Below are 23,442 nucleotides of genomic sequence, written 5' to 3' on the forward strand. Positions count from 1 at the left end.
TCCCGGAACTTGCGTCTGCGTAATGTTTCTCGTACAATCAGGCAAACCTCCTTGCACCGCTCGCCGTAGACTATCGATATGTACCATTATAATACTTACGATGGAGATAGCAACGTATAAGAAACGTGTAACCCTTTATTTAAAACTTGAATAAGGAACGTGTGATATCCTTTTTCTCTCCTTTTATATGAAAAGCTATTTCATGTGTGTATATATATATATATATATATATGTTAAAAATTTTATTTTTTAAATATTTGTGCGATATTTATATCGTGATATTATTTTTTTAACATATAAAATTGTAGATGTAAAATTATTAACATGACAAAATCGACGATACAATATCAACATGGCATAATACAAAAGAATTAAATTCGTATTATTAAATAGAATAAATCAATCAAAAAATATAAATGTATATGAGAAATACTACGCGCGTACGGGATAATGTTCCCTATATATAACGCAGACGTATATCACGTTTAATGCTTTACCAGTAAATTGATAATTGTAACTTGATGGAAAACTGATCGAGGAAATTGCGGGTACGGACAATCGCTATTGGCACGTGGAATCGACGTAACGCGATACGCAGCACCACGTGCGTCACTAAGGATGCAACCATCGCACAACTCCCCATAGGCTATGTTTTTGGAATGTCAGTGCCTACATCTGCTACGTATACTGAACAGCTTGGAGGAAGGAAGTACAATCGTAGTCATCTTTTCTTCATAAAAATAAAATCGCATTATATTCACATTTAAAACACTTTCAACAAGGCCAAGTTTCTCATTAGTTTTATTAATCTCTTTTTAAATTCTTTCTAAAAAGTTCGATGCGAAAAGAAATGGATTTTTCAAGCCTCTTTTGTAATTCGATATATCGCATCTGTGACATTTGATTAGGTCCGTTTCTTCTCGCAACTGAAATATGGATTCCACGAGTGCGATCATCACGAACAAAATTCGAAAATCCCTATGGATGTTCCGGCAGAATGGCGTCAGCGTACGCCATATGCTGCCCATTTTGATGAAATTCGTCCGCTATGGTGACCAGACGGCGAATAAATCTTGCGGTACCCTCTCAAAGGGGCAGTCTGATCGGAAAAAGATCGAAACTCCAAACGCAAGGAAACTATGGCCGCTGGTCCTTTTCCACAAATTTTGTAAAAGACACAAATTTTTTTTCTTTTATTAATGGTTTATTGAATAATTTAGTTGTCTATTAAAAAAGGAAGAGAAAATTCATAATGAAAACCAATAAAAAATTGAGAATACGCTTGTATAATGATTATATTGCAAACTACAATAGAATGTATCTTCAACAATTGTGTGTTGATTCTAAAATGTCACGCAAAAGAGATTATTTATTATATACATTTTTTTGCATATTTTGACACGCAAAACTGTCACATAAGCAACATTCTCTTCCGGCTTCTTATAAATAAGCAATAAGTACTTTCCTTTTTCGCTCTCATCTTTTATTCTTAAACGTTATTTCTGTCGTGACCGAGCATTCTATTCCCAAGCGCTATTCCGGACTTGGATTGCCTCTACCCTCGCGGCATATCTAGATACATTCGCCAGTCAATATTAATGTCTTTATTAAAGACAGGGTCTACTTCTCTTTCTCTCTCGACTCTGCATTGCTAATCGTGACAGGATACAAGGATCAAATGAACGATATTATTATACATAATGCACGATAATACTAGATAACGTTATCTAAAAGAGTAATCATGTATTACGTAAAAATGCATTCTACATCTTCTGATAGGATCGCTTAATTAAATAGCCTTGTAATGTACGTCGTTTACCGTACACGATATCATGTATCATATCATCATCGTTAGTGTTTTACGGCACGACACATATCACTGCTATTTTATTTGCAAGTATTCATCCCTCCTTGTATTATTCTGTGTGTGCAAATTAAATCGATTATCACAATGTAATTAATATTTAATATAGATTCTTCCGTTTTGTCATCTCTTTCGTTTCTTCCATCCGATTTTATCTTTGTTTCTCACTCTCTTAATGAATTATGCTTAAACTGTGTTTTCATTGTTGTGAAAAAAAAAAAAAAGCAGTGCAGTATAAGAATACAGCGTATACATAAATACGCGGATGCGCCACGTATGATCATATTGCGCCCATTAACATGGCGAAAAGTTGCTCCCTCCACCTGGAAAGCAAGGGAGCAGCAACCACGAAGCCTTTAAGCCGCGGTGCAGGAAGTTTCCCCACTGATCCTCGGTGCTAGGCGAGTTTAAGCCCCGGGATTCTGGAGTTACTGCCATCATGGCATACCATGCACCACTGCCTATAGGGTATAAGTATAGTATAGCCTCTGGCGTGCCAGCGCCGAGTGTACTTGTGTAGCCAGGCGCACCTAGCGTTTCATTCCGCTTCTTTTTCTCTCCCGTTGCCACCGTTTTCGCTCCCATCTCATCCCCCGTGTTGCCAACCCCTTCTACTAACTCCGCTCGCCTTCCCCTTTCCCGTTCCGATGCTTTCCCCCCCCCCCCTTGGTCACCCCTATATGATTCTCCTTCTTCCTCCGTCTCTTTGTCTCACTCCTCAACTAGGTATACCTCCCTTACAGAGTGCGCTTCCGTTGCTGAGTCGTGCAACCACGATCTAGCGCATCCCTATCGCGACAACGATCGTTCTCCGGACCACGGTGGCTGATATTTATGACCTTTGCGGCGCGATGTTGAAGTAGTTAAATTGCTGATATTAAATGAGAGAAATCCGCACGAGAAACCGCTCGCTCGGGGTAACTGCCGCACCCGCAAGGATTTGCGGGATTTCAGATTCCGATAGATATTCGATGCGTCATTCCGTCATTGGATTATGTTAATGCTAAGTCGATTTTGTATTTCGTGTGTGTGTTTTAGAGTTATGAAAGTTATACTTTTCGATTACGAATCTAAAATGTCATCGGTCGTAAATCGAAAAAAAATCGAAATTACAAATATTTTTTAAGTGTTACTTATGTCACATTTTACTTTTCTCCGTGATTATATATTATCAATCTAATGAATGCATTGCACCAATAATATTAAGAAAGTTTAAAGTATCTCGATAATTCTTTAGAGAATGTTTTTGTACTATATTTTGTACTTATCATGAAATTAGCACTTTTTCCTTTACAAGAGGTCGAACTTGCAAATGGGATGCCATTATGACGGTCAAATGGGGTCAGCCGAATTACATGAGGCATCGTTAAAGGTTTTCAACTATCGCTCTTTGTTAACGTCCGAAGGTTTTTGACCTAAATATCGCTTTATATCTGTGAAATCGTATTGAGAATACGAGAATTAAGAAGCAATTTTTTTTAACTCTGTTGAGAACTTTACGAAAAATTTTCCAACGAAACACATAGCTATGTATTTTTGTTATTGATTAAATATATTAAATAATATCAAACGATCAATTCAAATTTTCGTAACAAATAAGATGTTGGCGATACATAACTTGTAGTATTTTGCTTAAAAAAAAATCTCCTTTTTTTTTAAAACAAAATACTAGACGAGAAAAAAAAGTCGGTGTGAAATCAACGAGGAGGAGGGGACGCCTCGATGTCGCGATGCCTAGTCGAGATCGAAGTCTGCCTCTCTCTCTCTCTCTCTCTCTTCTTTCTCATTGCCTCTATTGCCGAGGAAAAGGGACGAGGAAGCAACCTGTACAACGAATTCCCGACAGAGGCAGCCCTCTTCCTAAGCTTCATGCAAGGCAAATCAACTTCTAGAAAGAAAGACGATACTCCCGGATTGTGTGCCAGTAAAGCCTTTTACTTATATTTAAATTCGCGCACTCGTGGAATGAGTAAACGTGTTTCGCCGGAGCTGTCTAGGAAACACTCAAAGTAACACGCTCTAACACACGCACTCGCGCGAGAGCATATAAATTTCAAAGAGCGCCTCTTCTTCTGATCAAAGTAACTGTCTAATTTTCGACCAACTTATGGCACACTTAAAGAAATTGGACCCGGAGAATTAATCATTAGACATTATAAGATTGGCCAAGTCGCAGAGAGAATTTTCGTCCGCTTCAACTTATGTAAGCATCTAAGGAGGGATTAGTAATACGACGTATACATATATCTAGAATGTTCTATAAATAATAGCGCGATTATTCAATCGAAATAGGGAATCGAGATACACTTAAATGAATTACGTCCAATAGATAAATCATTGGAAACTGTGGGATTGATCTGCATATCCGGCGGAGCATTACAGAACAGCGTTTCCGTCTAATGCAGCGAAGGGGTGAATAGTAGAAGGGTCTTTAAAGTCAGGGATGAGCATTCTCGAGATTGGCTATATTTCAGAGCAATCGAAATACGACGCTCATTGATTGAGTGTGTGTAACGGAATTGCGTAGATTTTAAACGACATAATCTGCGTGTTTATTTGTCTAAAAAAAAAAACTTACATTTAAAATTAATTCAATCTAAAACTCCTTTCGCACAGCAAAAGTTTATAAAATATTGCAACAATATCAATTCTAAACTATGTTCGTTCGAATGTTGCGCGAAAAACGTTAATTGAGATACAGAATGAGTTTAAGGGAAAAAAGATTAACGCAGAGGGGAATCGGAATATACTCTTTGGCGAACCCGTAAAACGTCAAGAAATAAACTAACATGGAATCTAATGGACTAAACGTCTGAGAGAGATCGATGCTCTTAGACGCTTATTGAATTACCTGTGTCCGCCGTACGTGTTCTTCGACAAGAAACATTCAAGATAGTAATCCAATTATAATAGCTACCAGCAAAGATATCATGTTGTATCGATTATATCGTATATGAATTGTATATATCAGGTATGAAAACTTGCAATAGAAAAGCTTTAAACAATCATGTATATTTTAAGAACAATACAAAAATAGCCCACTTTTTAATATAGAATATTATTTACGTTAGAATAATATGTATATACATATATTATCTATTATATATTTATTATATTATTTGATGAGAAATATTATTTTTTTTTATATATAGATATATTTTTATTAAAAACCACAAATATGAATATAACTAATTAAGAATTTGTATATAATCTATTCTACATATATAAACGTGTATCGCACAAATTTATTCTAAAATTGACTCATATAAATCACAAATTTAATATAAATTTAATTAAATTAATATAATACAAATTTATATATATAAATTTGTGAGTTAAAATATTAAGAAGGGATAAATCGTGCGTAAATAATATAACGATTCAAAAAAATATATAGAAATGATAGTCACGAATCCAGAAATCGCTTACATTCACACTGGCTGCTCGTAAATATGATTCTTTTGTAGTCGATTTTTTGTTCCTTTTTTTTTCAGGTGTGTCTAGTTTGAGAACGCGCCAAAAGGTGCGTTGAAAATACGAGTGAAAGTTACACAACAATGCCAAGAGCCTTAAAAAAATCTCAAATTTTGAGAAAAAATATCGGGAAAGAGAAAAATGCGATCAGGAACAAAGGTGAGAACTGATACTAAATGTAATAATAAATAAGCAAGGGACAAACATGCAAATCTCGTAAATATTTTTTATAAAGAGACTCGCATCTTTGTATTCGAAATTGAAGAGAACGTCCAAGAGACAAATTCGCCGTGAAAACTATCTTTTTTTTTTAAATCCGTTACTCTACACGACACAACAATTGAGAAAAATCGCTTCTTACATAGAATAATCGAATGCTCAAGATTATTTAGATGGCACCGACAAAAATATTGCAACTGCATTTTTTAGAGCACAAGTGTTTCGTGCTACGATCTTTAATTTAAAACCGATCGAATTATAGGTATAAAAAGTATATCATTAAAAAAAAATATTATGCGCCTAATTGCTATATGCTTAATTTGCATCAAACTTTAGATTTTCCCAAAATTTAAAAAAAAAATAGAAGATAATTTATATTAGTCAAATAAATTGCAATTGTAAAGTTTTGTACAGTTGCAACACTTTTTATTGATGCCGCCATGATCTTTTTTTCCGTTTATCAATTAAATAGATTGTAGAAATAGAAAAGATTAATACGAGTGATCGAATGAAAGGGATAGCCGTTTAAGATGCTATTGACTCTTGAGTATAGTCCAAGTTCGAAGGGTATAGTGGACGGTATGCTATATCATAGAGCACTGTAAGGGAAAGGGCTCAAGAACGGGAGATCATCTTTTTAGCCTCAGGATTTCATTATATGTATAGCGAGAGTACGTATCACACTCTCGTGTGGCGCCATTATTCACGCATCTCCATTTGCGTGGCCTACTGTCAAGGCGCGATGAATTACGAGGACGCCGCGACGCGGGAGACCGTTAACAATCGTTAATCGCGCAGGCTTTTGCAAACATCAAAATAGAAGAAATGTAATTCACGCGAGTCATGCTCTCGGTTGGCGTTCATATACAGAGCAGTGAAATATCGATGATCACGAATGCTTGTATCGCGTACCCGAGATGCGTTTAATTAAGATATCGTATAAATCACTTTTCTAATCGCGAATTTGCCCTATACATCAAGAACGCGACACGAATAATAACAGGAATTTTTCTAATAGACAAATACATATATCGTATTTAATAATGATACCGAAGAGAGAAATAAATTTTAACGATAACAAAAGTTTTAATGATGTACAAACTGTGAACGTACTTGACGAACAACGCACTCATTTATACGAAAGAACGAAAATCAATAAATAATCGAAGAAGAGAAGCCGGCTGCTTCCAAAAGAGCCGGACAGACCATCACCCTCCGACGAAACCCAATTAAGAAATGTTTTGTCCGAGCAACGGGTAGGTAGGTCTTTCTAGAGGTAGCATCGGGGATCGCAAGAAGAAGAAGGAGAAGAAGTGCGACGCGAGCCGAATAAGAGCACGAGAAGAAGGCCATGGCCGATCGAATATCTCCCAGCGTGACTCCAAGGGGGATCGAATCCTCGATCGGGAATTCGAGGGCATATATACTCTCTCTCTCTCTCTCTTTCTCGCTGTATAAACCCGGGGGTTTCGCATAGGCGGCAGAACGGCAGCTGTTTGAGCCCGGCAAATTAGTAGCCGGCGCGTGATTGGTCTGTTGCCGCCCCGTCTCTATATATTGCAATACCGTCGCGTCGCCGACACCGCTATACTTGCTTGCCACAACTGGCAAAATCGAATACTCGGTACCTTTTCTACGTACGTGTGTGCACGCGCGCGCGTTTACCTCTTTTTTTATCTCTTCCCTCGTCTCTTTTCCCTCCCTCTAAAACCCTTCCTCCATCGGGCTCTCTTAGCGCCCCGAGAACCCTTCCGCGCGGCAATTTAGTCGCGATATCTTTATGCCAGGATTTACGAGCAGATAATCATCGGGAGGGATGTTCCGGCATTTTTCGGTCAAATTATTATTATTTATATTGCATTGCCCCGCGGACAGAGATCTAATACCTCGCTGGACATTAATTAACTCGGGATCGACGGCCGATAATACCGGCGAAAATGACTCTATTACTGGGGCACTCGCTCGAACTATCGGTGTCTACTAAAGAGAACATTCTGGTTGCATCAAATATACACATATATATGCACACTCATCTATTTAAATAATTAATATTTCTTTAGAAAGGTACGAGTATATTAAAATTAAATCTTAAATTGAGATTTGCTTACTTGATGTAGTGCTAAAAAAAAAATATATGTCCTGAGTACAATTCACGAGTTCCAAAAAAAAAAAAAATATATATATATATATATAATTTTCTTCGAAATTTAATTTTCTTTCCTGACGCACTATCATCCAGTATCTGGCTCTTATATTAACTCGCGAAATTTAAAATATTTCACATGAACCTTATTAATTTCTTAATTATTTAAATATTTAAATTTTGTACAAATATCCTTCAAGAATTTTAAGAAAATATCGAATAAGCAATTCAAATAAATTATAACTCGATTATAACCCGATTAATATAGATAACAGTAGCTCGATTAATAAAAACTTTCGAAATGCGATAATTCTTTGTCACACACTTCGCAGTTACTCATAGCTTATATATATATATATATATATATATATATATATATATGTATGTATATAAAGCTACTTTATCTTCGAAAATATATTTTAAAATCACTATATATCCCCGCCGGTCGCGTCCGAACTGAATATTGCAGGAAAGCAAAAGATTATTCGGTGTTGCATAGAATTAAATCACCGGGATGCTTTATGATTCCCCGCTGTCCCAACTACCTCTCCTCATTTTGCTCCGGGTATCCACCTATCTCTCCCTTCCCTTGTCCTTCGGCTAACTTCGTGTGTACATGTTTCTTTTTCCCTTCCCACCACCTGCCCGTTATCCCTTCGCCATGGTGCGCGATGCTTCCCGGAATTGAGTGAAAATAAAACTCTGAAGAGTATATAGCACGGAGAGAGAGAGAGAGAGAGAGAGAGAGAGAGAGAAAGAGTGAGAAAAAGGAAAAGAAGGAGGGTTGTAAAAGGGATTGAAGACGGGGTGAGGGGGGTGAGGGAGAGGAGGGGGGGGGGGGGAAACGATCGTCACGGAACTCATGCAGCGTGAGTCGACCTAAGGCACGATCGCCCGTTGCTGCTGATGCTGCCGTTGCTGATGCACCGGCAGTGGAGTGGTATGTATTGTACCTATCTTGATACGATACAAGCAGCCACCTTCTACGCGATATAATCCCATTGCCGATGGGATCCGACGTGTTACGCTGTTCAATGAAACCGTTCTAAGACAGAGGGGAACCGTAAATCTTCACTAGCTACTGTCGTTCTAATATCTCGTCCTATAGGTCTCGTTGCTCTTATAAAATCTAGACAAGCGACACGTAGCGTTTCTTTCTTGATAAACGACAGCGAGACGAAAGTTTATTCAATCATATCAAAATTGATTTGGATCAATAAAAATATCTCACAGCTATATCTCAAACAGTTCATAGGGCGAGAAAATATCTTGTTTGTTAATAAAACAAAATCGACCGGAAAATCTTATAATTAATATTCAACACACAGATACTTTGACGCACACGATATAATTAATAAAACATATAACAGATATGTGAGAGAGAGAAAGATTATATATAAAAACTCTCTTCTTTTTTTTCCATTTAAAATTCTCAAATAAGAGACAGAGAAGAAAGAAAAAAAAAACGAAAGATAATTTCATATTAAATTATTTTCTCCTCGCGTGTCTTATTTCTCGCATATTTAATATAAAGATATCAAGTTTCTTTAGTGTCTACTTACGTAAGCAGTGACACCATATACTGGGTTGATTGCGCGAGGTGACGGATAAAGCTGAGCTTACCTGCAACAATGCGAAAAGACTCGTTAGAGAGAAATGCATGTAAAATGTTCGCGCGTTAGAGATGAGAGATATAATTTATACTGCGTGTTAAACTAAATTCAATAAAAAGTAAATTGTTAATATCTCGAAATAAATTTTGTAATTAAATCATTTATTAGCAAAATTCGTATTCCTATTATATCTTTTGAAGCAATCATTAAAATTAATGAGAAACGTATAGAGTAGAAAAAATATCTGTTCTGATCGCAGATATCAGCTTGTTACGCGTTCTAAAAAATAGCACGTGCGATCTTCATCAGTAGCTTGGTTAAGCATCTTTAACGATGCAAAGATAAAAGAGAAAAACCGCAGGAACGTTATTGCTACCTAAAATTTCTATTTACGATCTATTCCTTTAATTTATTAAAATAAAGAAATTGTAAATAAAATAAATTTTACATCGGATCTATATTTTAAAATAAAATTGCATCGGGTCTATATTTTCGCGTAACGTGACGCAATTATTGTTGTATCGCTCAATCAAAAAAAGAAACCGAACGGTATTTATATGAAATTGACCGCTTCGGTTTCAAGAAAACACCCATTCCAGATTCATCACCATCGGTCGCGCATCTCCTCGAGCAATTTCGGGGAGGGAACTCTGGACCACTGTGGCGTCGCGCAGTAGGAGGGAGGGGGTGGAATACAGCCTTTCGAAAACCTGGTATTCTGGTCCCTTGCCGGAAAAAGTGGTAGGTTGGGCCTGTTCGGTCGCCATCTCCGCCGGCGTCGCATCACGTACCGCGTGACTTCCAATGGCGGGCTCGGTATAACGAACCGTCAGTATAGCGGCGAGAAAAAGTTGGACGATGCCTCTCGCGTCGTACATGCCATCGTACAACCGATTCTCGCTCACGCGACGAAGAAGGTCCAGAAGAAAAGCGCGGAGAACGAATAGAATGAAGAGGAGCGATAGATAGATAGAGAGAGAGAGAGAGAGAGAGAGAGAGAGAGAGAGAGAGAGAGAGAGAGAGAGAGAGAGAGAGAGAGAGAGAGCAACGAGAGAGACGGCATAAGTGAAAGCAAGGAGCAAAAGAGTAAAAGCAGAACACCGGACCCTCGTTGCGGAGCGGCTTTCAGCTTTCGTTCCTGGCCGCATTCACCTAAGGGGAGGCCCCGAGCCGGGCTAATGGGACGCAATTAAACGATTCGTATCAAAGAGCGCCGCCGATCGCGCACACCGGGAATGTCGCGAACTAGACGGCGACGGGAGCACATGCTCCGGATCCAGTTGCGGATTCGCTGCCGCGGATGAGTCTAGAAAAATCTCGGCCACGTCCAATTCCATCTCATTAGCGGAGACGGCTGCTGATGCTTGTCTCTCTTGTGGTCTTAGCGCAAGAAAGGGAAGCCTTCGGAAGCCATGTATGGAACCGGTCTCCCTTTCTGTCTCTCCCTATCTATACACCTCTATATACCTCGCGGTAATATACCGGGTGTCGCCCACGTATCTCGTATTTCTTCTCGCGATATGGACAGCAGTGCGGATCTAATGTTCTTGTACACCGACTGCGCTAGAAACGGGATGCAATGCGAGGGATGAGAAGACGTTGAACTAAGCCACGTAGAGCTCCGCGTTGAGATTCGAGACGCGTCGCGTTTTCTATTCACCTGTACTACCCGAGAGTAAATCTTTACAGTCTTCCTGCTATCTAGCTATCGATTCAATTACGTATCTTACGTTTAGCTTTTGTTTATGCCATTTTGGCCGACCCTTTAGATAGATAAATATCGATACATACGCCGGCTTTAATATTCAGAATAGTTATTATACAAAATATTTATATGCCAAATATCTCATACACTATCCGCAATTGTTACACTTTATATTTATTTTAAGATGAACAAAATTAATGACAAAACACACGCAAATGTATTCTTTAAGCAGGACACCCCATACACCTGGCCATACGCTTATATTCCGTATGCGCATATATTGTATACCTGTATATCGTAGCATGCACATGCATGCGCTGCAAAACAAAGCGAGCTCGTTAGGAGGTGCATTGCAACACTCTGCTCTCCGGTACATCTTGCTGTGCCGGGTCGATCTGCGGTTCCGATTTGCTCGACTTGGCTGGACTTGCCCGTTTGAATGTTTTTCGCGAATATGTACACAGTTATACACTTGAATGCATTTTGATTTTGCATGGTATAATCGTACGAGTTTAACGAAGAAGGCAAATTGCCTTGGATTCGATATTCAAATCTAGCATTTGAATGTTTTTTTTTTTTTTTTTTTTTTTAAGCCAGGGAACCGCATATCAAATAGAAAGATCTAGCGATAAAACATAACTATTAATTGCAAGCTAGCACAAAATATTACGATATAAAAAGTTTTCACGTATATTTAAATACGCCTATACACTCTAAAAAAATTCCAAGTTTTAAATAAAAAGTATTACAGAAGTAGAAGATAAAAATAAAAAATATTGTTACGCTGGTTTTCATAAAATTATAAATTTCTAAAAATGTTATAAAATGATATATATATATATAAACTATTTTTTAGAAAATAATATAACAAAATTATCCATCATACTTTAACAGAATACATTCACGATCTGAGAAGAGATGCACAAAATTATTGAAGAATGAGATATCGGTAGCCATAAGGTCAAGATAAAATCTGAACATTAAGATATTGCCTTATTAATGCCTTATTAATGCCGACCACTTCATTAACGTCAAGCGTTCACGCGTATACGGTTGATTAAAAGGTGGTAATCGGTATATCCCAATAAAATTATTTTCGCTCCACGAACGTTGGCGGAGACCGCTTTAGTTATCGATAAAGAGCGGATCCTTCATAAGCTCGGCTAACCGCATAACTCTCCTTCTGGCGGACAAGTAAAATAAAAGTAAATATGGGAGAGGTGATCGGCCTCTTCTCGAGGTGGAGTCATGCGAGCGGGGCTTGTAGACCTGGTTGTGAGGAAAAAGACGGAGAAGAACAAGAGAGAAAGAGCGAGGAGGATCTCAAACGAGCTTAAGGTAAAGAGTGCGTGAAAAAGAGAAGAGACAGAGAACGAGAGAGGCAGAGAGAGAGAGAGAGAGAGCGAGAGGGGGGGGAGAGAGAACAGAAGAGGAAAGAGAGAAAGCTTCGAGAGAGAACCAACCGGGCGGACATAGCTCTCGAGTTTGCACGACGAGTTTATGCGATTTTTACACTCGATCTGATTTTTTGGCGGCGCCCCTCGCTCTCGCGAGACAGATATATGTCCCATGGCCATACAAGAGCCGCGCGTATAAAGACATCGAAGCGAAGCCAACGAGAATTTCTCATCCCATCCGCTCTGCGCGCTTCTCTTCTCCCCGTCTCCCCCTTCCCCCCTCCCCAACCCCCGCAACCATCTCCTTCTCGATTCTCGTTGCCCCGTCATCCCGTTTGCCACCATACTTGGTATACCCTTCTTTTCTACCAACCGCTTCCTTTCACCTCCTCCTTTTTCGCCTCCTTTGGGCCCCAAGATGGGGTGGTACAAGAAGACGAAGAATCGACGAAGGGCCTCGCCCATAACCGGTTCAGTCTTTCTCTCGTCATCGCGCTTTCCGACTCCCTAACCGCCGGTCTAACAACATGCTGACCTGCTCCATATAGACTATATAGATAATTTGCTTCTCGGTCAATTGCATGTATTATCGAATATTTATTAAAAAACATTGATAATGATGCGCGCGAAAAATGATAATCAGTATTCTCTTACTGTATCTGCACGATTTTTGCAAACGGTCTGAATCGTTAGAAGAAATCATTAAAAGTCATTTGTGTCGCAATAATATGTTTGCAGTTATATTTTGCTGTTTCTATGGCGCGCGTTATATCTTCTTATTTCTGCTTGCATGACAAACATACTTGTCACGTGGGAACGCTATGTTTCTATGTGAAAAAATAATGCGCCGATTAAACAAGTTTAATTATATTTATGTTACATAAATAAAAATTGAAACGAATAACTCATTTCCAAACATGATGATTTTAGCAGATACATATTTCGGAGTATAATATACAATATATCATTATTGTTTTCAAACGATCAATAAAGAATTTATAGAATTTCAGTCTATCTTTAATTTGTTACTTACAGTTGAAGCTGATAAATTGATTCACATCGAAATATAAGACTTATATCTTAACTGACTACTCATTCTTCTATTTTTTTTTTTTTTTTTTTTTTTAATCTTACAACTTTATATGGAATCAATGAAGGATAAATGTATCGTGAAAAGTGAAATTGTCGATGTTGCGCGATAACGATAGAAGGGAAAAGAGCTAAGAATGGCAGGACGCAAATATGCAGGCAAATACAACGCGTATGGACCGACCTTCCCGCATATATAACCAACGGCACAGGCAAGAGTGCAAGAGCAAGGCCAAAGAGTTAAAAGAAAAAGTGCACATAGAACAGCATCCACTCATCACGCGGCGTGTGTAGCCGGCTTTTAACATAAGCGACCGGTGCCGCTTGGCGGTGAGAGCGAACGAACGCTTTTACAACTCAATGCGCTGAAAAGACTCCTCGAGGCTCTTTCTTTCTTTCTCTCTTTATCCACTCTACGTCATCCTCTTACTACGTTATCCCGGTTTGACTCGGAAAGGATAAGTTGTACAAGCGTATGTGCAAATATAACGGATTCTCTGCATGAATTTGATAAAAAATGCAACATTATTTATAAAATGTGATTTTACATAATAAACGCGTATAAATAAATAAAATATCCTACGGCTCTATAATTAGAATGCGTTAGCGCGCAAAATTGAGATTGCCAATTGATGCGAATTGGATAAACCGTATATATATCATTTCGAAGAATAAATAACTCCATTCGGTCAAAAAGTCAACGAGTCGAGAAATTTCAATTTAGAAGCCGAACAAAAAACGTAGAGGGGAAAAAAATCAATAGTTCGCCGGTACAATATTATCTTAGACTTAGGTTCTTTAAATAGATTTCGAGATATTCCGACGCCAACCCTAAAAGGAAAACCTCTTGGAAACTCTTATCTCTCCGCATCCCTCGCGTATTTCTTATCCATTATACGTTTGCCTTGCCCTATCGATCCTTCTTCTCCCGCCTAGCGAGTTTGAAGCAAGTTTCCCTGCTTATAAGGTAGCACGTCGCGATAATAAAGCAATGTGCAAACAGACGTAGCTTTTAATTAGATAGAGATTTATACTTGTCGGATAATAATATAATATATAATGATAAGAAAGGAAATATCGCCAATTTTAAGTAGCGATACATCAATAAAAATTTACATATTAATCTTAATATATCTTAAGTTTAGCACGTTTTATCGACTCTGATAACCATAAAATATATATTATATATGTAAATATACACATATATATTTTTATATAATTATACAATATATCGCGGCACTTTTTCTCTTTTATATCTATTTATTTAAATTATGGCAAGTTCTAGATTCCATAAATTACGACATTTAATTTCTTAGCATAATTTAGAGAATCTTTTAGATCCCGCTATATAATATAAATAAATATATATGAAAGAGAAAGTCGCGTTTTTTTTTTTTTTTTTTTTAATTACATATGTATTCAGTACATATTTATCAGTCAGTATGTATATTAAATGAGCATGCTTTGTATTTATGAATATTAGAAAAAAAAGTTATTTATTTAAATATAAGTTATGCGGAGATAAAAGAGAGATAGAGAGAGAATTGAAATTGTTCACGCGCAATTCTTTTTGCGCGCATCATCTTTTAATATAAACAGATTCTTTTCAATTCTATTATTGATATTGTCAGGAAAATAGTTTCGAACCATTTGAATAGAAATTAAATCATCACGAAATGTTGCAAAAGTCTACGACTTACTATACTCGAATTTGTATTTGTTAGGTACGAATGAAGAAATATTGTTATCGCATAAAATAAAAAATAAAAATGCATTAAGATATCAAGTCATAAATTTTTATCTTAGGTAACGAAAACTACAAAGTCCGATGTTTGTTTAATTCGCGTGGTGTTTTATTAAGCCTACCGATCGCGTAAACATAGTCCCACCCGCTATGTTTATCTCGATTCCGAGTGTCCAAATAAAAGGGGTTTTCATTTACATCAGGGAATTTAAGAAAGTGCGATGATAACTACGTAATTAAAATGCCGGTGCACGTGCACAAATTGTGAATATAATCCGCGAAAGAAAAACTTAATGGTCGTTACTATATGAGATTACGTATGAAATGCAAATCGCGGCATTATAATTTTTGCCAAGAGTACCTCCCTTAAGCTTTGGCGCGCTTGCACAAAATCTAAATGCATAATGGAACTATTTAAAATCATTTCAATTGTGCTGTGTATCGTATACACGGAAAATGCTGGGAGGGACTCCCATAAGTTCGCAAATTTTTTTCCTACGTTAGATCGCGAGGCGGAGAGTCTAATTACGTTTCTCGCTGCTAATTAAACGGTGTATTTACGATTTTAATTTAAATATCGTCAGCGATGCATCTTCCGCGGTTTCGCACTAATGTGAAGATATACAAAACACCGTTTCACCGCACACGCGCACGCACGCATACACGCGCGAATACATATGTACGCGTAAACCCTGAATAAGATGGCTACAGGCTGTTGCATCTCGCGCCTCAATCGGAAGTCCGCACGATCAAACGACGACGATTTACATACCACTGCCGACGTCCAATCGACGGTGACGTCGCGTGCGGGTCCGACAATCGTCTGAAATCACCGTGAGAAACAGTGAGAAAATTAACTCAGCCGAAGCCGCGAGAGACAAGCCTGGTGCAATCTTGGACGCGGCGGCCATCTTGGGCGGCCTCATCCCTTCCCAATTGTCGTACGGTGAAAGGGCCACGAACGATCATGCTGCCACGTAGCGGCTGATCGCGTTTCCAGTCTCATCGACCAGACACCATCACGGTGACCAACGACTCCCAATCCCGCCAGCCACTCTCCCAACTTGACTGGACGAGTCGCCATATTGGGACGACGTGGACCTGCGCAGATTGGACGCCACTGGTCCGGGCCAAGTGTCCAACGGATTACGCCTACGTCATGTGTCAATCATTCCGGTCGGTTTTTAAAGTCTCGAGCAATAAAAAAAAACATGTCTCGCATAGGGAGCGACGTTTCGTCCTCGAAAGTGCTTTTCCGACAACGGTGTGATCGCATGCGGAGAAGGTTTAGGATGGATAACAAAAGCCTCTAGCTAGGCAGACGCGTATGTTCGCGGTTAGGGCTATGCCATGGTGAGAGAAGCCAAAAGTGTACGCCTGACTCCAAAGTGTTGTGCGTCCGACAGTGATTCGGTCGAGGCTGTTTATGCCGATTTTATACAGATCTTAAGCGACACGTGAAACTTTGCGCAGTCGCTCTGGTATGAACGAGAACTATTTCTGATATGTGCATCTATCTAGCAGATTGGACACGGAATGCTTTCACGTGTGATAACACGCCTGCGCCGTCCAGGCGTACACGCATGTAATAGGAAGGACATATGATTTGGTAATTTCTGTCAAATTTCGTGTTTTACACATGAACGATAATGTACAATTATTTTCACATCTATAGATCAGATCTAAAAATATTTACGGGAAAAGAAACACAATATACCAGATAACTTCTCCGAGAGAACGCTGAATTTAAAATTAAATTGTTTATAAATAACATAATTAGTAATATTTTCAATACATATGTATATATAATTTGATATAATTGACGTTAATAACAAGATTTTAATTATAATACAATAGGAATAATGAATATTAAAAGAGATTTAAATTATACAATAGAAATAATAAAATTAAAAGGAATAAGAAAAGAAATAATCTTTTCTTCGAAAAATTGAAAATAGCATTCTTGGAAAATATATCAGAAGAATGATGTATATGTATATGATAGTGCCTTTCACGTGAAATATTCAAATTTAATTTTGACACAGAGATTTATTAAATTATACTCGAGACTATACATAGATTATCGTACACAAACATTTTTTTATACAAAAGAAATTATATTGTGAAATATAATATGCGCAAGAAGTAAATTGGAGGAAAAATTAGGATCATCATAAATTTTCTCTACTTTATTCGTCTGTCTGTTACCGATATAATGTTAACGTATACAAGAAACATTTGGCATACCTTAATTACCGTCCATAATAAACATTGCACTGCTTTGAATTGAAAGAAACTCTTTGCCAAGCTGACATTTCATTAAATATACTCGAAATGCGTTGCATAAGATTATTTTCAGAATCGAATAAGCGGATTACAATGTCGGTAATAAATATTATCACAATAGTTGCAATGTTTTTTGACATTAAGACACGTCTCGCTATAAATTCCCCTTTTAAATATCACTCAATCGAGTTTCCCAAAAACATTTGATACGCCAACATTTCTCGACGCCCTAAGATATAGAAATTAATATAGGAAATAAAAAAAATAAAAAAAATAAAAACATTCTTTCAAAATTCTCAATGTAGCTAAATACTTGTGTGAAACAACATATGACTCAATTTAAAGTAAACTTTCGCTCTTTGATTTTTTTTAGACTTTAGAACTTAAACCATCATTTTTACAATATTTCACGAAATAATTCAAGCTCTTATCCCCAAGGATGGATAAGTTGTATCCAATGTCGGAGAGTATGTAGAACGAAAATTCAAGCGCCTGCCTGGACTCGTCTTCGGAAACAACGGTTATAGCTTCACCGCGAACGGAGCCCACCGGATAGTTTCGCGGGCGGAGCTAATTTACGTGAAGTCTGGCAATAAACATTGCGTCTCTCACTAGAGAATACCGCCGAACGTGCATACACGTACACACAGCAGCCCACGCGCGGCTTCAAGGTGCGAGAGAGAGAGAGAGAGAGAGAGAGGGGGGAGGAAAGCGGCGAAGTGCGTTCGTGTTATAGGAACGAGAACCATACGCACGTAGGGCGCAACAGTAGTCGTAGCGCTGGTTAATTAGGGTTTAAGTTTATGAGGTGCAGGGCGCACGCCCCACCCCCACCTGCCCCATCCCTCTCTCTCTCTCTCCTATCGTCTCTCCCCACCAGCCCCTCCCTCCCTTCCCGTGAAACTCGCTCCACAATCTACCCATCCCCTACGCACTAACAGCAAACCACCACCGGGAAACAGTAGCGTCGCCCTTTGCATCCTATCCATTGGCGCGCAACCGCGCGTATATGGTACATGCGCGCCCGGGATATCAAACTTCACACGCGAGAGCAATAATAAATGTTGGACGTTCGCAGCTTCGCAGGTTTATCGTTGTTACCGCAGATTTACGTGGATTCACAATGGAAAAAAAAAAAAAAAAAAAAAAAGGATAAACGTTGAACGTATAGGGCAATGAAAAGATGGTGATTACAGTTTCCATGCTCGCCTATAACGGCGCGGAATGAAAAACTACGCCGTTGTTCAAAGCACTCGTCGCGTTGCGAAACGTTAGGACGCAATACACCTCTCGATTCAAATTAGATATATTTTTCATGCATATTATTTTTAATTAAGTTTAATTATCTTTTCTAGTGGTTAGCGAAGAGAGAGAGAGAGAGAGAGAGAGAGAGAGAGAGAGACCGTATATTTCTTAGCTTTAAATTTATAGTGACATTGTAGCAATGCATTTTACATCTATCAGTTGATGAAATTGAATAATTAATCATGAAATTCTCGATTATGACATAATGATGATATTAATTTTTTAATGTGTATTATTATGAGAAAATATAATAATCGTTTATAAGTATTTTTTAAATATGTTTTAATTTTCCTTATTGAAATATTTTTCTTACTTGAAACAATTATTCTTCATATATAGGTATACGAAGAGAATGAATTACAATAATTTAAAAGTAATAATTGTAATGGGCAATGGTCGTGAATAAAAAAAAAAATATATTATTTCGTATGATAATGTCATAATCTCTTATTATAAATAAGGAGAAATAAAAAGTACATATTTTTATATTAGATTTCTAATGATAAAAGTATACCCTCGTGTACTGACGCCTTTTCGTTGCTATTACATATGTATATCTACTGCAAAATTTATAATTCCTCGAAAGTAAAAATAGATAATCTTTGATAAATATATATAGCATTGGAACATTGTTAAAACATAGTTGATCGTACGAGTCAACAAGCTCGTATTCATCAAAACTTCGATAAAATTTTTAATTTGAGGACGCCGATCTCACAAAATTTTTCCATTTTTCTTCTAATTTTTACGTCTGACACAAATATTCTCACAATCATTAGTTTAATTTATAATCTTTTCGTGGCCGAATGCATGTTCATGCCAAAGTAGCTTCAATCGGATGATAAAATGATGTAACGCTCATTAGACAAAGATAAGAGTAGAAATACCGGATAAAATTAAATTTCAATAAAGGAAACGATCATTACGGAAGTATCATTAAAATTGAAATTTTTACTTGCAAAGAGAGAGAGAGAGAGAGAGAGAGAGAAATTAGACGATAATTCACACGATTAATGAAGCTCATTAAAGCTAGCTAAGAATGCCGCTTCAATTAGAATCGAAACTCTGCATTCTTTCGGTTTTGAGATAAAGGATCGTTATTTTCTTAGAAATGGCAATTCTCTACGAAATACCGTCGTGTTAAGCATCGATCGTGTTATTTAAGAAGACGTGATGCATAGGATAGCTATGTCGCCAGGTCAGTCGCCATGAAGAACGCGGGCCTGTCCGAACCCCTCTTATCAATCTTCCTTAGTTCGGGTACGGCGCGCTCGCGTGCTAGGAACTAACGCTATCAGGTAGAGATCTCCTGTCGCAGGTTGTGGTCTCGCGCGAAATGTTGCTTCGCGTGCTGCTACGCAGACGGACGAAAAAAAAAAAAAAACAACCGGAGATAAGCTCAAGATTCTGAGAGAAAGACTGAATTTTAAAATACGCGCTCGTTTTTCGAAGGTGAATTATTTCAACCGAAGAAGCTGCGGGCAGCTAGTTCTTCTTTTTTCGCAATCGCCACGATATTTCTTCCGGCTATAATCACAGCTCGATGTATCGGGTATATATTTATGCTGATGCGTGCACTTGCACGCTCGTAATGCGCGAATAAAAACTCTTATAAATATAGTGGAGTCATTCATTCCCCTAGTTAAGCTCCTTCCGTAAAACATTATGTTGAATAACTAGCGCGATTCCGTTCTCCCAAACACTTTTTAAGAGCCTTCCCTCGAAATCATTAGTGGAAATAAGATTAAATCCTTTTACGATCTGGATAAAAATATGTGCACGAGAAGTTTTGATTAACGATTCACTGTCAATGCGCCAAATATTCCTTCCATTGCCATAAAGTACAATTATTAACAATGTAAAATAAAAAAAATATCATAAAATTTATTTAAAAAGATATCTTTTAAAGAGAATTTAATTTCTAACGTTGCATTAATAGCAAATCAATCGTGGGTAAAATATCACACGAGATATAATTATTTGTTATATTTTTGTAAATTAGAAATACAACAATTTAATGATTTACTGAAAATCTCATGTCAACATGTTTTGAGATAAACAAATGAGGTTCAGCATCCGAGAAAATGAGCGTACAACGTTATCAAGCGCTTCACTTATTATTCGGCATCCGAGAGGGGTGAAAAAAGAGAATCGGAGATATACATGTACGGCCGGTACATAATGTATATCCGACAACGTTGTACAGCGTAATTAAATCATGCTGACGGTTTTGCAATTAAACTCGATTATTTGCTCGTCGCTAGCCGTCCCACGCCGGCCGCGATTTAACTCTTTCAAGCCCCGCGTGCTCACCCTTCGGCATGCCTCGTACATATAGTCACGAAGCGAAATAATCCTTACGCTCGATTATGTTGGGGGTGATTTTGAAGAAAACGCGTTCTGTTTAGAAAAAAATTAATTATTTTAATATATGATTATATAAAATATTTTATATTAAAATATCTATGTATATGTACCATACATCTTACATTTTGTCAACGTTCATACGATATCGATTCATCAACTAAAGTTTTTTTCGTTTTAATACACAATGGTATCGCTTAAAGTAAATAATCTCGATCCCCTGTTATGAGATTTATTGCTTCTTATTCGCTTCACGTATGAGATGAATGGTAAAAAGATATCTCCTAAAAAGTGACGAAATGTGTTGACCGTCTTTTATAAGACCCGAACTTTCTCGTGTACCGTATCTTTTTTTTTTTGTACAAAAAAATAGCATCCCATCTCTAATAGGGAGAGAGCAACTTTCTACCGGATAATGTACGTACCGTTTTTTTACGGACCCTTAGGCAAAAGACATTGGGGGCCATATCGTCGTCGTCGAACACATCGTAAAAATCACAAAAACATAAAAGTCGGATACTTTTTTTTTTTGTCTTCGCGCAATCTTTTCTCAGACAAAAGGAAATATAATCTCGACGATATCCGAGTTACACGTTTTCGATTGTTCGTAACAATAGACAAGTCGTCTCCGTTGATTATTGTCGCTATTTATTTATAAATCATGGAAAATTTCGGAAACAAGAGAAATAAATTCTTGATTCTTACATAGGAGTTATAAATTGCATCTCGCATCTTACGGAAATAATAAAAACGTCACTAATAAGTTATATCGCTAAAATACGTATATCTGTATAGTGTTCTTACCTATTAGCAATACGTAGGTCGGAGACAGATTAATTAAATCTGTCTTAGTGCGCGCTATTCCATTCTGTGACTTGCTTTCCTATATTTTGTTCCACAACAGCGTATCTCCCTTGCTCCGTTTTGTGGAGTCGGGAGAGCAAAACGGAGGATGCGACAATATCCGGCACCCCGGCGTCCGACAACTGATAACGCCAAGGGATGTTTATGTGCGTATTCATAATACGCTCGCCCCCCGTTAGGATACCGAAGCTAATACACAAGTACTGAACTTTCTATTAGTATACATATAGCGAATATTCGCGACTGACGTTAACTTAAATGACATATAATTCAGTTTATGAAAAAATTTGCATCCTACGAGTAATTTTCATATATATTCTTAATAAACAATAGAAATAAAATTGAAATGTACGAGTTGAGAGATCGATTGTTATATAATTATTAACAGTTACTTATTATGTACAAATTGTATGTTTCATAAAAATTGAGATAAAATGAACAAATAATTAGTGAGCTTAAATCTTACTTATAATAATACACATAACTGGATGATAATACGATAAAATGTTGACGCGATATTCGCGACTGATGCAAATTTGGTAATAATTCCGAGCAGGCAAATTTTATCGATGCTGAATGAATCAGCCCATAAAAAGGGAAGTACTTTCCTGCCAGCTCAATGGCTTTCGTATCTATATGTAAATAAAGCAGAAAGAGCCGCATGGAGCGGGGAAAAGAAGAGGCAGCTATTTCTCTCCACGGAGAGCGTCGCGTAATTTACGTGAGGACTGAAGATAGCGAAGGGACTTAATTCACGTGCCACCGACGAAAAAATAGGATGGTCCCCTGCGAGATTGAAACAGCATTCGCTACTCTTAATTTTCTCGATCGCATAAAATTAGCGGCTGCGATTCACGCCATGTTGCTTGTATTATACCAAAATATATTTCGAAATATATTTCATCTCTCTCGGAAATGATAAAGGATATAACAAGATTTTACGAAGGTCTTTGTTAGAATGATTACGTAATATGTTGCATGCGAGGCGTAAATCATCTTTATTGAGCCAACAATCATTATGTCTGACGCGGAGCCAAATTATTTCTCGGAAAATAACGCGTCTTACGCGTTCCGAAGATTCCTCTTCTATTTTTCATCCACGTACTCCGTGTGTTTCAGCACAATGTAAAATCAATGAGAATATTAACAATTCTTTTAAACACGGGACTCTTATAAAGAAATGGAGATTTTCTCTTTTCGCATCCCGAACGACACATAATTCAGCCATTTCTCTCGAAACCGAATATGTAATATACGCTTGACTTCCCGATCCTGGAGGATCATAACATATCTCTATCTGAAATAATAGTTCGCCACGGCTGCCACACCCAGTATTGTGTACACACATACTTATACGCTCGTATGCGCTTGCTTT

General features: G+C 37.6%; 1 protein-coding gene across 5 annotated transcripts in view; it reads right to left on the reverse strand.

Annotated features, from left to right (window-relative positions):
- LOC138933521 (homeotic protein ultrabithorax-like) overlaps nucleotides 1-23,442 on the reverse strand; it is a 100,716-nt gene that overhangs the window by 37,755 nt on the left and 39,519 nt on the right. For 4 of the 5 annotated variants that reach the window (XM_070296284.1, XM_070296282.1, XM_070296281.1 and 1 more), the window contains exon 2: nucleotides 9,263-9,323. The exons of the other annotated variant lie outside the window; for it this stretch is intronic. In XM_070296284.1, coding sequence (XP_070152385.1) covers nucleotides 9,263-9,323 — 61 coding nt within the window. The remainder of the gene's footprint in view (nucleotides 1-9,262; nucleotides 9,324-23,442) is intronic. 5 annotated transcript variants of the gene reach the window in all.

This window comes from Polyergus mexicanus, unplaced genomic scaffold (genome assembly GCF_030449975.1).
Source record: "Polyergus mexicanus isolate NDT 795.1 unplaced genomic scaffold, iyPolMexi1.0 SCAF_5, whole genome shotgun sequence".
NCBI lineage: Eukaryota > Metazoa > Arthropoda > Insecta > Hymenoptera > Formicidae > Polyergus > Polyergus mexicanus.